General features: G+C 35.5%; 1 protein-coding gene across 12 annotated transcripts in view; it reads left to right on the top strand.

Moving 5' to 3' along the window:
* The window catches only part of Birc6 (baculoviral IAP repeat containing 6), a 188,573-nt gene that overhangs the window by 92,203 nt on the left and 82,105 nt on the right, over positions 1 to 14,265 (top strand). For all 12 annotated transcript variants that reach the window (XR_003734946.2, XR_005089742.1, XM_028873519.1 and 9 more), the window contains 8 exons: positions 1,117 to 1,332; positions 2,356 to 2,539; positions 2,875 to 3,030; positions 5,008 to 5,141; positions 7,125 to 7,278; positions 10,347 to 10,463; positions 12,401 to 12,555; positions 13,052 to 13,178. Coding sequence is in view for 10 of the 12 variants with exons in the window: in XM_028873519.1 (XP_028729352.1) it covers positions 1,117 to 1,332; positions 2,356 to 2,539; positions 2,875 to 3,030; positions 5,008 to 5,141; positions 7,125 to 7,278; positions 10,347 to 10,463; positions 12,401 to 12,555; positions 13,052 to 13,178 (1,243 nt within the window). In the remaining 2 variants the exon portion in view is untranslated. The remainder of the gene's footprint in view (positions 1 to 1,116; positions 1,333 to 2,355; positions 2,540 to 2,874; positions 3,031 to 5,007; positions 5,142 to 7,124; positions 7,279 to 10,346; positions 10,464 to 12,400; positions 12,556 to 13,051; positions 13,179 to 14,265) is intronic.

The raw sequence follows: 14,265 nt of genomic DNA, 5'->3' as shown, positions 1-14,265 counted from the left end.
GTAACGGTGGTTGTTACTACTGTTACTGTAGTAATGATTACATGTTGTTCTTGTCAGTGTTCAATATCAGAATACTCAGTTTTAATGTAGGAAATAGACTTCACTGCCTAGCACAGACCTTCAGAGTGGCTGGAGAGGAAGTTGGAGATAGTGATTATTGTGCAGTCTTAGGAGTTGGAGTTTGACATTGATGGTTCTGTCTATTTTCATGAATCATAAAACGGGTTATAAATACCATCTCCTTATCCTTTTAAAGACAGTTAATATGGAAAGTGCTTGTTGACATTTCTTCTTCCTTCAGTTTATGTTTTCGGGAGATTTAGATTTGGAATTAAAACTTTTTTGTATCCAGTGGTGCATATCTCTCAAAAACTGTCTTTGCCACATCAGAATTAAGTTCCAGTGATTTTTTTAAAATATAATTAAAAAGTTTTTTTCTCATGGAGGCATTTGCCTATATTCGAATATTTAGTAGGTTGAAGCAGGTGGATCACAAGTTTAAGTCCACCCTGGACTAGAAGCAAGATTATTTTCTCAAAATAGAGAAAACAAGAAATACCCATTACATTTGTTTTCATTAATCCAAATTTACAAGTAACATTGATTTTCAACTTTAAATTTTTCAAGATTTTGAAATAATATGAATCCAATATTTTGAAGTGACTTTATTTCTATCCAGTTTGTATTCATTATTCGTTGTATGTTTTGGTAATATTTGTTTTAAATACTGGATTTAATCTATGTTATGGCCTTTGTGCAATTTTGTTACATATCATGTACTTTAAATAGGAGATGATTTATGTCAGTCAGTATAGATAGCTGTTAATAGTTTTAACTTTTAGGCAGGTGTGATGGTTCAGAAAGCCTGTAATCCTAACATCTGGGAGGTAATGGCAGAAAGATCAGAAGTTCAAGGTCACTTAGGGTTGAGACTGTGTCAGAAGAGACAGCTGTTTCAGACAAAACATCACCATTTTTTCTTTGAAGCTTATGATTTATATGAAAGTTTTGTGCATTAGAAATTTTCTGTTGGATATTTTCATCTCACAGGAGTATATACTCAGAGGTTTTCATTAAATAAACATTGCTCTAAATCATGTAAATTTCTGTCTGCAGCATTTTAAGGATTTGATTCGCTTGCGTCGGACAGCAGAATGGTCTCGTTCTAATTTAGACACTGAAGTTACAACAACAAAAGAGAGCCCTGAGATAGAACCTCTTCCATTTACTCTGGCCCATGAGCGTTGTATTTCAGTAGTGCAGAAGCTTGTCCTATTTCTCCTGTCCATGGATTTCACATGCCATGCAGACCTCTTACTATTTGTCTGTAAGGTAAGGCAGTTATGATACAGTTTTTGGTTGATACGAAGAAAAAGGGTAATTTTCTTTTTTTGCTTTCTGTTTATTTTCCTTATCTTATTGTGCCTTGAAAGATTTTTTAAAAATATTTTCCCCTCCCAATTCCTGAGAAAATCAGATGCAGTTTTTTATTTGCTTAAATTTTGAGGGTTTGCCTGAACAATAGTATTGTCTTTCATCCCAGCACTCTGGAGGAAGAGGCAGGCAGATCTCTGTGAGTTTGAGGCCAGCCTGAGCTACAGAGCTAGTTCTAGGACAGCCAAAACTACACAAAGAAATCCTGGCCCAAAAACCCAAAAAATAAAATAAAATAAAACAAAACAAATCACAACTTGAGGGTTTGAAATGTAGATAATTTGGGTAATCTATTGTAGATAATCTATTAATTCATATAGGAAATAAGTAAACATAAATGAGATTACTGACTTTGAATGCTATGATTCCTTTCCTGCAATTCATTCACTCATTGTTTATTTGTAAGTATTCATCCAGATTTAAAACAAGATGCACAATAGCTGGGTTTGGTGGCTCATGCCTTTAATCCCAGCTGGTAGAGAAGGCAAGCTTCATTTACAGAATGTGTTCCAGGACAGCTAGGGCTACACAGAAATACTCTGTCTTGAAAATAGATAAGTAAATATAAAACAAAACCAAATACAGTATTTATTCCACAATATTTCTTTGTTCTATTTAATTTTAAATAACTTTATAAAAATCATCTACTTTGAAAACTGTCATGTCTGTTTTTATTATTATTATTATTAATATTATTATTATATTTAGCTAGTATTTTCTTTTCTTTTTTTCCTTTATTTTTCAAGACAGGGTTTCTCTGTGTAGTTTTGGTGCCTGTCCTGTATCTCGATCTGTAGACCAGGCTGGCCTCGAACTCATAGAGATCTGACTCCTGAGTGTTGGGATTAAAGGCGTGCACCACCACCACCACCTGGCCAATTTAACTACTATTTAAGCGTGTGATTTTATGATTTGTTTCAGGTTCTAGCACGCATTGCAAATGCAACAAGACCAACTATTCATCTGTGTGAGATTGTAAATGAGCCACAGCTGGAAAGACTCCTATTGCTTCTGGTTGGAACTGACTTCAATAGAGGAGACATCTCTTGGGGTGGTGCTTGGGCTCAGTATTCGTTAACCTGTATGCTACAGGATATTTTAGCAGGTTTGTCGGGATTAATTTCTCCCATGGTGTGTTAGAATTAGCTCATCATTGCTCAAGTAATGTCTAAAGAAAATTATAAGAGATTTCCTAAATGTAGAAATGTTGCAGTGGTAACCATTTTAATTCTTATATTTATGATGACAGGCCAGTGGTTTTAATAGATTAGAATACATTGGTAGGGAAGCCCATATTTCATTATTACCACCGATGATAATACTGCTCACTAGTTCTTCTGTGACCTTGGGAATCCAATCTGTTAGCTTCTTCATCTGTTACAAAAGAGTAATAAAAACACATAAATTATTAAAGTGGTTAGGACTGTCCCTCCAATCCAGGAGAGTTGTTGGCTCCGGTAGCTGCAGAAGCGATGGAAGAAGGCACAGCGAGTGATGATGTAGGAGCAACAGCCGGTGACTCCGATGACTCCCTTCCGCAGTCTTCTGTTCAGTTGCTGGAAACCATAGATGAGCCTCTGACACATGATATAGCAGGTGAAAATTTTAAATTTTATTTAAAATAGCTCTTACTTCTGTTCTTTAAATGAAAATAGGCTTCCAGTTGAGGAATGTTAATGGTATATAAAATTGAATTTTGTATTTTTTGTTAGTTTGGAAAACAGGAATTTTTTTTTTTTTTTTTAAAGACAGGGTTTCTTTGTATGACCTTGGCTGTCCCAGAACTAGTGCTGTAGACCCGGTTGGCCTCCCTGTGCCTCCACAGTGCTGAGATTAAAGGCGTGTGCCACTGTGCTATCGATTCATAATATTCTAAGCATTTTAATTTAGTATAATTTATATATTTCTTACATTTTATAACATTGTAAGTATTTTCATATATTATCTTAGTTTCTTTTCTGTTTCTGTGAAAAATCAATACCCAGACTAAAGCAACTTAGAAAGGAAGCATTTGGGACTGGAGGGTTGGCTCAGCAGTTAGTTAGGAGCACTTCTTTGGTTCTCATCACCCACATAGTAGCTCGCAACCACCAAGTCCAAGGATCTGACATCCTTTTCTTGCTTATGTGGGCACCAGGCATGCATATGGTGTGTATATATGTACATGTAGACAAAACACTTACATCTAAACATAATAGAAGTGTATTTTTTTTTCCTACAATTTGTGGTTTTGTTTCATCAGTAGGGAAATCATAGTGATAAACTTGTTAAGCTGATCACATCACATCTATAATCTGGAAGCAAAGATGGATAAGTGATCACTTTATCTTTTTTATACATTCCAGAATCTCAGTACAGTTAATGGTACCACCAAGAGTGATTGAGCCTTCACATCTCAGTTAACACAGTCAGGAAAATCTCCAACAGTTATGCTTAGATGTTTGACTTGCAGATGATTCTAGATCTCAAGGTGACAGTTGTGATTAACCATCACTTACTGTTGAAGAAAATTCAAAGTAGAAAACCTTATAAAAATACTCAGTGATGAAAACAAAGTTGAAAGCTCTTTAATATCCAAATATTGGGATATCATATATCTTTTCTCTTTTTAAAATCTGTACTTGTTAATTTGCATGTCCGATCCATTGTGATCTGGATAATCCTTTGCAAAACTAAATTTTGTTTAGTATTGAACAAACATACACTTACACACATTTTTAACACCCTGCTTTCCCTTTCATCTACTTGTTGTTCTTTAGTACTAGGTTCCCTCATAGTGCAGTCTTTTTAGCTGATTCTTTCTTCATGTGGAAAGACTTCTTTCTTTGTGTACAGTTCATGTTTGCTGCCAAGAGGCTTATTGTGTACCTACCAGTAGAGTAGGACCTTTGCCATCAGAACGCTCTGTTAGCTGGTCATGTTGCAGAATGCTAAATTACCATGCACCTCTACCTCTAACTTTTTCTTAATCTAGTAAGGATAGAGAAGGTTTATTGATCTTTTTATACATATATAGAAATTACAAAGGCTCACATTTGCTGGTATTCTATAAAGATATGTTTAGTGAAGAGGAAGGATAGAAAAGTGTAGAAACTGCTTAAAAATTGGAGACATCTGAGAGCAAGGTAATTTCTAAATACATAGTAGATAAGTAAATAGTTGTACAACTTAATTCTTTTTTTGCTTTAGCCTGTGTACTCATTGATATTACCTGTAATGATAGTTAAAATACCATAAAAGTATTATGTAGTAGGTGTAACGAAAGATAGTAAACCATTTTAGATATGCCAGTAATTATTCTGAAGAGTAAAATTTATGCCACTTACTTTTAGAAGAGCAAATAATGTGGTCTTCTCACTAGGAAATCAGATATTGCATTGCTGTTTTCATAGTGTTGCAGAGTGATAAATTTGCATGCTGATTAATACTTATATATAAATATTTAAACATTTTGAAGTGTGTATGTGTATGTTCTGTGCAAATGAATTATTTAATTCAACAACATAAAGCAGTATTGTGTTTAAATTTCATTTAATAAACTCAACTAGTGATATCTTTTTTACTTATTTGAAGGTACACCTCCTCTCTCTTCTTTGGAAAAAGATAAGGAAATTGACCTTGAGCTACTTCAAGATCTAATGGAAGTTGACATTGATCCTTTAGACATTGATTTAGAAAAGGATCCTCTTGCAGCCAAAGTTTTTAAGGTATTTTGTATTAGAATAATTTCTTACATGTTTTGTCTGGTAATTACATGAAAGAGAAAAGCTATCTTAATAAGGTTTTTCAAACTAAAAACAAGTAAAGAAACTTCAGAGCTTATATAGACTGTGTATGAATAGGATTTAACAGATTTGTGTACAGAGGCAGTACATAGTTTTTTTTAAAAGCACATGGAACTTTCTATCAAATGATTACATCATAGAATCTAAGTGAACTTTCAACAAACACAACACAAGAAAACCTGATATAATTCTTGTGTTTTATCAGACCATGATGCTGCAAAAGTAGATTGCAATAGTAACAGAAACTGTAGAAACCACAAAAAAACTTGGCACTTAAACACATTTTTGAATAAACAGTGGGTCACCCAAGAAATCATAGAGGAAATAAAAAATTCATAGTGACAAATGATAGTGAAAACGTGTCCTGTCAGAACCTCTGAGATATAGCCAAGGCAGTTCTAAGAAGAAAGTTTATAACAGAAAGTACTTATATCAAAAATATTATATATATCAAATAAATATATAACCTAGTAATGCATCTCAACACTTCTCAATAAAAAGTCAATCCTAAACATAGATGGCAAGAAATTAAAGAAATAGATATTAAAAGAAAAAATTTATAAGCGGGTCATGGTAGTGCACACCTTTAATCCTAGCACATGGGAGGCAGAGATAGGGAGATCTTTGTGTCAAGTACAACCTGGTCTTCAAAGATCCAGAATGGCCAAGGCTGTTACACAGAGAAACCCTGTCTTGAAAAAACATCCAATACATAGCATCAACAAGAGTTGAAGGTATGAAAAAGTGAATAAGCTGGCAAACCCATTGCTAATCTAACAGAAAGAGGGAGTAATGAGGAAAGCCATGCACATTATTCCCAAATTTGTTAGTCCCAGTCCATTATTCAGCATTCATAAAGTACATTAAGCTGCAGTATTTTGATACTGAAAAAAAAAAAACCCAAAAAAACAGTGCCAAGGGGGCTGGAAAATTGACTCAGCAGTTAAGAGCATTGGCTGCTCTTCCAGAGGACCCGTGATTCACTACTATCTGTAACTCCAGTTCTAGGGGACCCAGTACCTTCTTTGGGCCTCTGTGGGTACCATGCACACATGCAGTAGATAGAGATATGCACCAATGAATGTAATAAATATACTTTTTATAAAACATTTATTTTTTAATTCAATTAAACACAATAAACACACTTAAAAAAGTAAATGATGATGGTGTTTTGATCCCCAGCACTTCTGTGATGGAGAGAATCAATTTCTTCAAGTTGAATCATACCAAATAAACAAAATTCTCTCTCTTTTATTATTCATTCATTCATTCATTTATTTATTTATTTTTGGAGACGGTTTCTGTGTGTAGATTTTTAGCTTTCTTGGAATTCACTCTGTAGCACAGGTTGTCCTCAAACTCACAGAGATCTGCCTGCCTCTGCCTCCCGAGTGCATAATCAAATTTGTAAAGTTTGAAGTAAAAATAAAATGACAATTTCATGCATAGTACATCTTATTTTCTTTTTAAAGTGATGTATCCATGAACAACTGTAGTAATAATCTCTAGAAGCCAGCAAATGTTAGTGATGGATTACCATCATTCCAGACAGCCACTTGGAGTCTTACCCAAGACGAGATTATTGCTATCATTATTTCTTTGTTATTCTCCCTCAATTTTTAATGGACATACAGCTGTAATACCTTATACAATTACTGCTCTTTGGGCTACATAATTTTATTAATGGTGCTGGTTACCTTTCAGGTTCTGATCCTGTAAGTTGTTTTTTGTTTTGTCTTAAAAAAGTACTAGGATATTTCTGAAGAATTTGTTAAATTCATAAAATTCCAACAATTTTGGGGCATTTAAAGGATGGAGAATGCTTATTTTGTAGACTTATTCCAGCTTAAATACTACAAATTGTATAATCCATTAACAATACTAACTTTTCTGTTTTTTTTAAAGCCTATAAGCAGTACCTGGTATGACTATTGGGGAGCTGATTACGGTACCTATAATTATAACCCATACATTGGAGGCCTGGGGATGCCAGTAGCAAAGCCACCGTCAAACACAGAGAAGAACGGATCCCAGACTGTCAGTGTTTCAGTGTCTCAGGGTAAGTGTGCATAGGAATATTTTAAGGCATATGCTAAAAACATTGTGAATTTGTGCTTTCCTTTCATAATTTGCATTTTGAGTACACAGTATCTGAGTTGCTGTCACTGGTGTGCTGTTTTTACCATTCATAGCTGTTTCTGTCAGCATGTTTTGTTTTGTTGTTGTTCTTCTTCTATATTTTTTGAGCCAGGGTTTCTCTGTGTAGTTTTGGTTCCTGTCCGGGATCTCACTCTTTAACCCAGGCTGACCTCAAATTCAGAGACCTCTCTGCCTCTGCCTCCCCAGTGCTGGGATTAAAGGTGTGTGCCACCACGCCTGGCTCTGTTAGCATATTTAAAGACCTTCCACTTATTGATGGTCCACTCTGCTTTCTCTTTCAGAGTCAGACTGACCCTAAGCTATTTGATGCTTGTTTGATATGTGGAATGAGAATATGTTCTTTTACTTTGTTGTAATTCTTTTCCTTTGAGATTATAAGTACATCATTTCCTCCTTCTCTTTCCTCTTCTTATCACCCCCAATACTCCTCCTTGCTCTTTTTCAAATTCTGAGCCTTTTTTTTCATTCATTGTTATGTATGTATGTATATATTCCCAAATACATACATAACCTGCTCAGTCTGTAGAATGTCACTTATATGTGTGTTTTCAGGTGAGATTTCATGGGTGTAGCATCTGACATTACTAAGCAGACACTGTCACAGCAAGTTCCCTAATCCTTTGGCTTTTAGCAGTCTTTCTGTTTATTCTTCCACAGTGTTTCCTGAATCTTAGGTACAAGTGTGTTTTCTTGGTATATCCATTGGGATTGGGCTCCACAGTTCTGCATTTTGATTGATTGTGGTTTTTTGTAATGGTCTCAATCTGTTGGAGAGAGAAGTTCCCTTGGTGGGGTGAAGACTCCACTTACCTGTAGGCATAAAAACTAATGTTTAGATTTTTTTCAGGGATTGCATTGATTTAGAAAAGCGGTGGTTGTAGATTGCTCTTCAAAATCCATGACTTTACCAACACTTAGTTGGCTAGGTTTCCAGCACCAGGCATAGTTTCTCTCTTGTTGAGCAGATCTTGAGTTCAGTTAGAGAGTTGCTGGTTACTACCAATATATGCTTGTCCCTACTGTACTCTTTTTTTTTTTTTTTTTTTTGGTTTTTTCGAGACAGGGTTTCTCTGTGTAGCTTTGCGCCTTTCCTGGAACTCACTTGGTAGACCAGGCTGGCCTCGAACTCACAGAGATCCGCCTGGCTCTGCCTCCCGAGTGCTGGGATTAAAGGCGTGCGCCACCACCGCCCGGCTGTACTCTTAGGGTTATAGTGCCATGCTGGGTATTATTGTAGTTTGTGGGCATCATGGCTCGATAGGACTGTTTGTTGCTTTCTCCTTTAGAAGCTTACATGACACTTTCTGGTACCATGAAAGCTGGTCCTTAAGGAGGAAACATTAAGGTCAATTCCAGTTTAGGGGTCTCTGTATTCTGCTCTGAAGTATATGATATCTTCAGCAATAGGGTCTCAACCTTCCACATTTAGGGGTAAACAAGGGCAGTAGCAACAGTATGTTTTGGGAGGCTCTTGGACAGCCTTGAGTAACAGCTCCAAGGAGGGCCTCTGATGTCTACTATTGGGGTGTTGTTATGTGGCTTTGGCTCTTGGAGGATGTATTGTTGTCCTAGACCAAAAAAAGTATGTTTTAACAACATATACATACTTATCTACAGAACTGAATTTGACTTCTTTATAAATTTTTTTTTTTTACTAAATCTGTATATGTGTGTGTGCTATGTATTTGTGTAGACACGTATGTACGTACGTACGTACGTGTGTGTGAGAAAATATTTTCCTAGTATGTTAAATTCTAATATGATCCTTGATTTTCTATTTTAATCAGGTGCCTATTATTTTTTAATATCATTTGTTACTCATCTGTTTTTATTGTAAGCTGTAGACATAGTATTTATAATTTTGATCTTTATATATAAATTCACTCATTCATTCATTCATTCATTCATTCATTCATTCATTCATTCATTCATTCATTGGGGCAGGGTTTCTCAGTGTAGCTTTGCGCCTTTCCTGGATCTCGCTCTGTAGACCAGGCTGGCCTCGTACTCACAGGCTGGCCCTTCCTCCCGAGTGCTGAGATTAAAGGCGTGAATCACTGCCACCCAGCTTATTTTATTTTTAATTTTTTAAAGATTTAGTTAGTTATTATGTATACAGTGTTTTGCCTTAATGTGTGCAATGTTCTGCCTGCATGTATGCCTGCATGCCATAAGAGGGCACCAGATATCATTCATTATGTTGTGAGCCACTGTGTGGTTGCTGGGAATTGAACTCAGGACCTCTGGAAGAGCAACCAGTGCTCTTAACCTCTGAGCCATCTCCCCAGCCTCCAATTTTGATAATTTTCATATATAGTTATTAAATATATTCCCAAAGTTACTTTTATTTTATTTGGATATGTAAATTGTCTCAGATATAACTAATAGGAGTCTTTTAAGTGGCTTCTGGATCGATAAGTGTTCATTATTTTTTGAGCATTTTCTAGTTCTTGGGCAAAATTAGATGCCTCTCATTCATCATTTGCTGCTTTTGCATGTACTTGGGAGTTAGTCTTTTCTATAATTAGTAGTGTATTTTAAAAATTTGTCTAAAAAGCCAAGCTTTGTACGGAAGTTATTATTGTCTTAGTGACTGTTACTATGTATGTGTATTTGTCAAGTGTGATAAGCTAACATTTATTTCTATGTCTGATAGTTCTGTTGAATTTCTTTTGGTTTTCTCCTCTTGTTTTTGTGGGGCTGGGGTAGGGCCCCATCTCCCATTTTGAATGTCTTTCCTTCTGTTGTCATTGTGTCACTTACTTATTTCACCTGTCTCTGTACTATTTATTTCCCATCTTTATCTGTATGCTCAGATGTTCTCCCTGGTTTAGTTCTAATACCACCTGCAGAATTTCTTTTTGTGAAGTCAAAGCCTCGTCAGCCCTTTCTGGGACCAGATGTTGCCATGGTTTCTATAGTAGGAAGTACATGAATAATAACTGATTAGGTATCTTTTTTTTGTAGCGTTAGATGCTCGTCTAGAAGTTGGCCTTGAACAGCAAGCAGAGCTTATGTTGAAAATGATGTCTACCCTGGAAGCAGATTCCATTTTACAAGCGTTAACAAATACATCTCCTACTTGTAAGTTTGATTATACCTGAGTATCAAATCAAGAACAAGTTTAAAATTCTATGTCTGTTGTAAATTTAAATAGCTTTAGAGTATATAGCATGCAGACTATATAATTTGGTAGTTAAATAAGACAATGTGGACATTTTGGGCGCAGGCCAAATATAGCTCCATGTTAATTCAGTCCAAACATCAAGCATGTTCCTATTTTTGTGCTGTTGTGAGGTTGAGGGGATTCTAGGGAACACTGTATAATTCATTACTTGCATTAGACACCCATGACACTACTAACTTAAAATTTTTTTTTTAAAGACATTGCTGTCTTCGTACACACATATAATGCATGGTGATTACATTCCTTTTTTTTTTTTTTTTTTTTTTTTTCCCGAGACAGGGTTTCTCTGTGTTGCTTTGCGCTTTTCCTGGAACTCACTTGGTAGCCCAGGATGGCCTCAAACTCACAGAGATCCTCCTGACTTTGCCTCCCGAGTGCTGGGATTAAAGGCGTGCGCCACCACTGCCCGGCTAATTTTTTTAAATGAACCATAATATTTGCAATTGTAACCATTTTTAAGTTCACAATTCAGTGGCATGAATTATATTCAAGATATTAATTACACTCATGATATTAATTACATTTTTGGTATTCATTGATTTTATTTTCAGTTTTCATTCAATAACTTTTTAAAATATTTTTATTCTGTAAAAAGCATCTTTATTCTGAAATACTGGGCTGAAAGGTATAAGTGAAATGTCAGCTAAAGGTCTCTTAACTGAACCCCAGAATTGAGAGACATTACATTCTAATTACAGCAAAAGGAAGGCAAATTTTTTTCTAGTGGTGAAACAGGTGGTCTGCCAGATTTGGCCATTGCTGATGTGGATGAACATTGCTATATTTACTCCTGTCAGGGAAGTGCATTTTGAGGAATACCCTGCTCATCAAAGACAAACATGTTTTTCCCTTGGGTATACACACCACTTCTCTTTCTCCTAGGCTAAATGAATAAAGAATTGTAGATGGTTGGAAGTGTTGTGGATGATCACATATCTGTGAAGAGAATTCAGATATATTTTGACTCATGAATTTGGGGTTTTAAACCTTCCCTATGTAAATAGGAAGTTTACAATCTGCATTTATTTCTTGCTCACAGAAGATGAAGGAGTAAAAGGTGGAAACCTCTATTAGTACATAAAAATACTGTGCATTATCTCCCATCTAATGTGGGAACCTCTTATAATGGGTCCAGTCCCCTCACGATATGAGACAGTGACATATTCCCCCAAGATCCTATTTTATTATTTGATGTTGCTTATTTAAATTTATTGGCAGCTTTTTTACAATAATATCTGCTTCTGTTAATCATCTACACTTGACTACTGTCCTGCATCAGGTGTGCCCCCTTTTAGTGTAATACTATTCTGAATGTATGATAAAATTTTCCACAGTGTTCTTGTATTTTCTGCTCCCAGTAAATATATATAAAGCTATTGTGTGATCTGATCAGCAAACTTTCAAAAGCTACAAAGTTGATTCTATAGTGCAGTCAAGGTTAAGAATTAATGCACTACAGGATTGTGGGTCTAGGTCAGTGGCAAAGCACCTTTCTAGGATGCTATATCCTAAGTTTAATACCACAGTCAGAAGAATAACTGATGAACTTGATATATTAGAATATTCTAAAATTGCTTTCTTAATAAATAGTCAGGGTTTCCTTTTATTAATTTTGGAAAATTGGTAGATTAGTGTTGTAACTTTGAGAGCCTCTCTTTTCCCTCTCTTCTTGAATATCTAATAATTCCTAAAACCAATTTTTTCACAAGTTCTATTATAGGACCATTGTACAGAATTTAACTTTAATAAAGTTTTTAGCCTGTTCTTGACTGTTGATAAATTCACATGTGTTCTGAAACTTGCTTATAAAATGGTACTTGTGCTTGATTTTCAGTTTCACAATCTCCAAGTGGAACAGATGATTCACTTCTAGGGGGTTTACAAGCAACAAACCAGAACAGCCAGCTCATTATACAGTTATCATCTATCCCAATGTTAAATGTTTGTTTCAATAAGCTGTTTTCCATGCTTCAAGTCCATCATGTTCAGGTTGGTCTTCAGGGGGGAAACCAATGAATTTTGACACATTACTTCTCTATTAATGGATTAACTGACTGGAAATTCATAAATGACCTGACCATAATGGTTTTTTTGTTAAATTCAGTTAAGAAAAATCTTGGGAATACTTGCTAATGCCCTTCTTTAGTGATCAGCCATTTTGTATTTTCATGAATTTAACCATTGGTACTTTTCTTTCTGATATGTACTTATAAACCTGTGATTCAAAAGAATTAACTTACTCAGTTTTTATTGAGGAAAACATGGGGTATAAGGGGAACTATGCATTTTAATTATGTTAAATTATAATTAAAATATAAATTAGATTTTAAGATATATTTGCTTGTGAACCAAATTAAATTAGCTAGAAGATAATCAGAAATTATTTGCCCATGACAAGTTTATAATTGTAAAGATTTTTGTTTAAGTTGTACTTTGTAATATAAGTACATTTTCCTTTTCTTAGTTTTCTTTCTTTTTCTTAAAGTTGGAATCACTTCTTCAGTTGTGGCTCACATTGAGCCTTAATTCTAGCTCATCGGGGAACAAAGAGAATGGAGCAGATATTTTTTTATATAATGCTAATCGGATACCTGTTATCTCATTAAATCAAGGTAAGGTTTTTTTTTTTAAGCCGGAAAACTATTAATGTAATCCAACTAGCAAATTTTTAAATGGTCATAATTAAGAGAAAATGTACAGTATTATTACAGTTGTATTGTTTTGGTCAAAGAAGTGCTTTTTGGGTTGGTGTGGCAGTGCATGCCTTTACTCCAAGCATTTGAGAGCGGAGGCAGGTGGATTTCTGTCAGTTTAGGACCAGCTTGGTGTACATAGTGAGTTATAGACCAAAATAGAACTACATAATGAGTGTAATTGTAAATGGTGTACTCACTTTGAAACTCAGTGTATTAGACCTGGCTAATGTTTTTGGTCAGGTGGTCTAGCATGGGTTTTAGGCTGCCCTGGGACACGTAGTGTAGCCTGGGTCGCATAGTGAGAACCTGTCCCAAAATCCCAAAAATCTTTGCTTTAACCTCTTCTTTCCCTCCTATTCTCCTCCCTTCCTCCATCCATAGATGTTAGTGTGTGAGTGTCTCTGTGTGACCTGTATGTGCAGAGGAGTCTGTCTGGTGTCTACTCACTGTCCTCCTCATTCCCTTGAGGCAGAGTCTTTTCTTGAACCTGGATCTAGGTTGGCAGCCAGTAAGCCACAGCAATCCTCCTGTCTCTGCTCAATACTAGAGCCTTTTACATGGGTGCTGGGGCTTTTCCCTTTGGTCCTTAAATGTGTATAGCAAATGCTTTTCCATGCTGAGCTGTCTATCCCTGCAGCATGTTTACATCAATTTTATGGTGTATTTTCCATGCTATAATGTTTTGCTGCTTCATTCTTTGGGACTCTTTTTCTTCTGTGTTTCTGCTTATGTTGTTGGAATCATTTTTCCTATTTAGTAAGGATTTTTTTCCCCGTGTCAGAGAAAGCTCATGTTTGGGTTAATAATACCATGACGTCTGTAAGTTTGGCAATGTGTCTTGATTATTTGTTCACTTGGATATGTACAATATCCTGACACTCCACACCTCAGTTCCTTCATTCAGCATTACTCTTTTTTTTTTTTTTTTTTTTAATTTTTAACTATAAATTCCCTCTCTTTGGGGCATTCACCCCAGGTGGTATACATTGCTTCATAGTTGTGC

This window comes from Peromyscus leucopus, chromosome 22 (assembly GCF_004664715.2).
Source record: "Peromyscus leucopus breed LL Stock chromosome 22, UCI_PerLeu_2.1, whole genome shotgun sequence".
NCBI classification, from domain to species: domain Eukaryota; kingdom Metazoa; phylum Chordata; class Mammalia; order Rodentia; family Cricetidae; genus Peromyscus; species Peromyscus leucopus.
The sequence above is the reverse complement of the archived record's forward strand: the minus strand, read 5'-3'. Positions and strand labels throughout refer to the sequence as shown.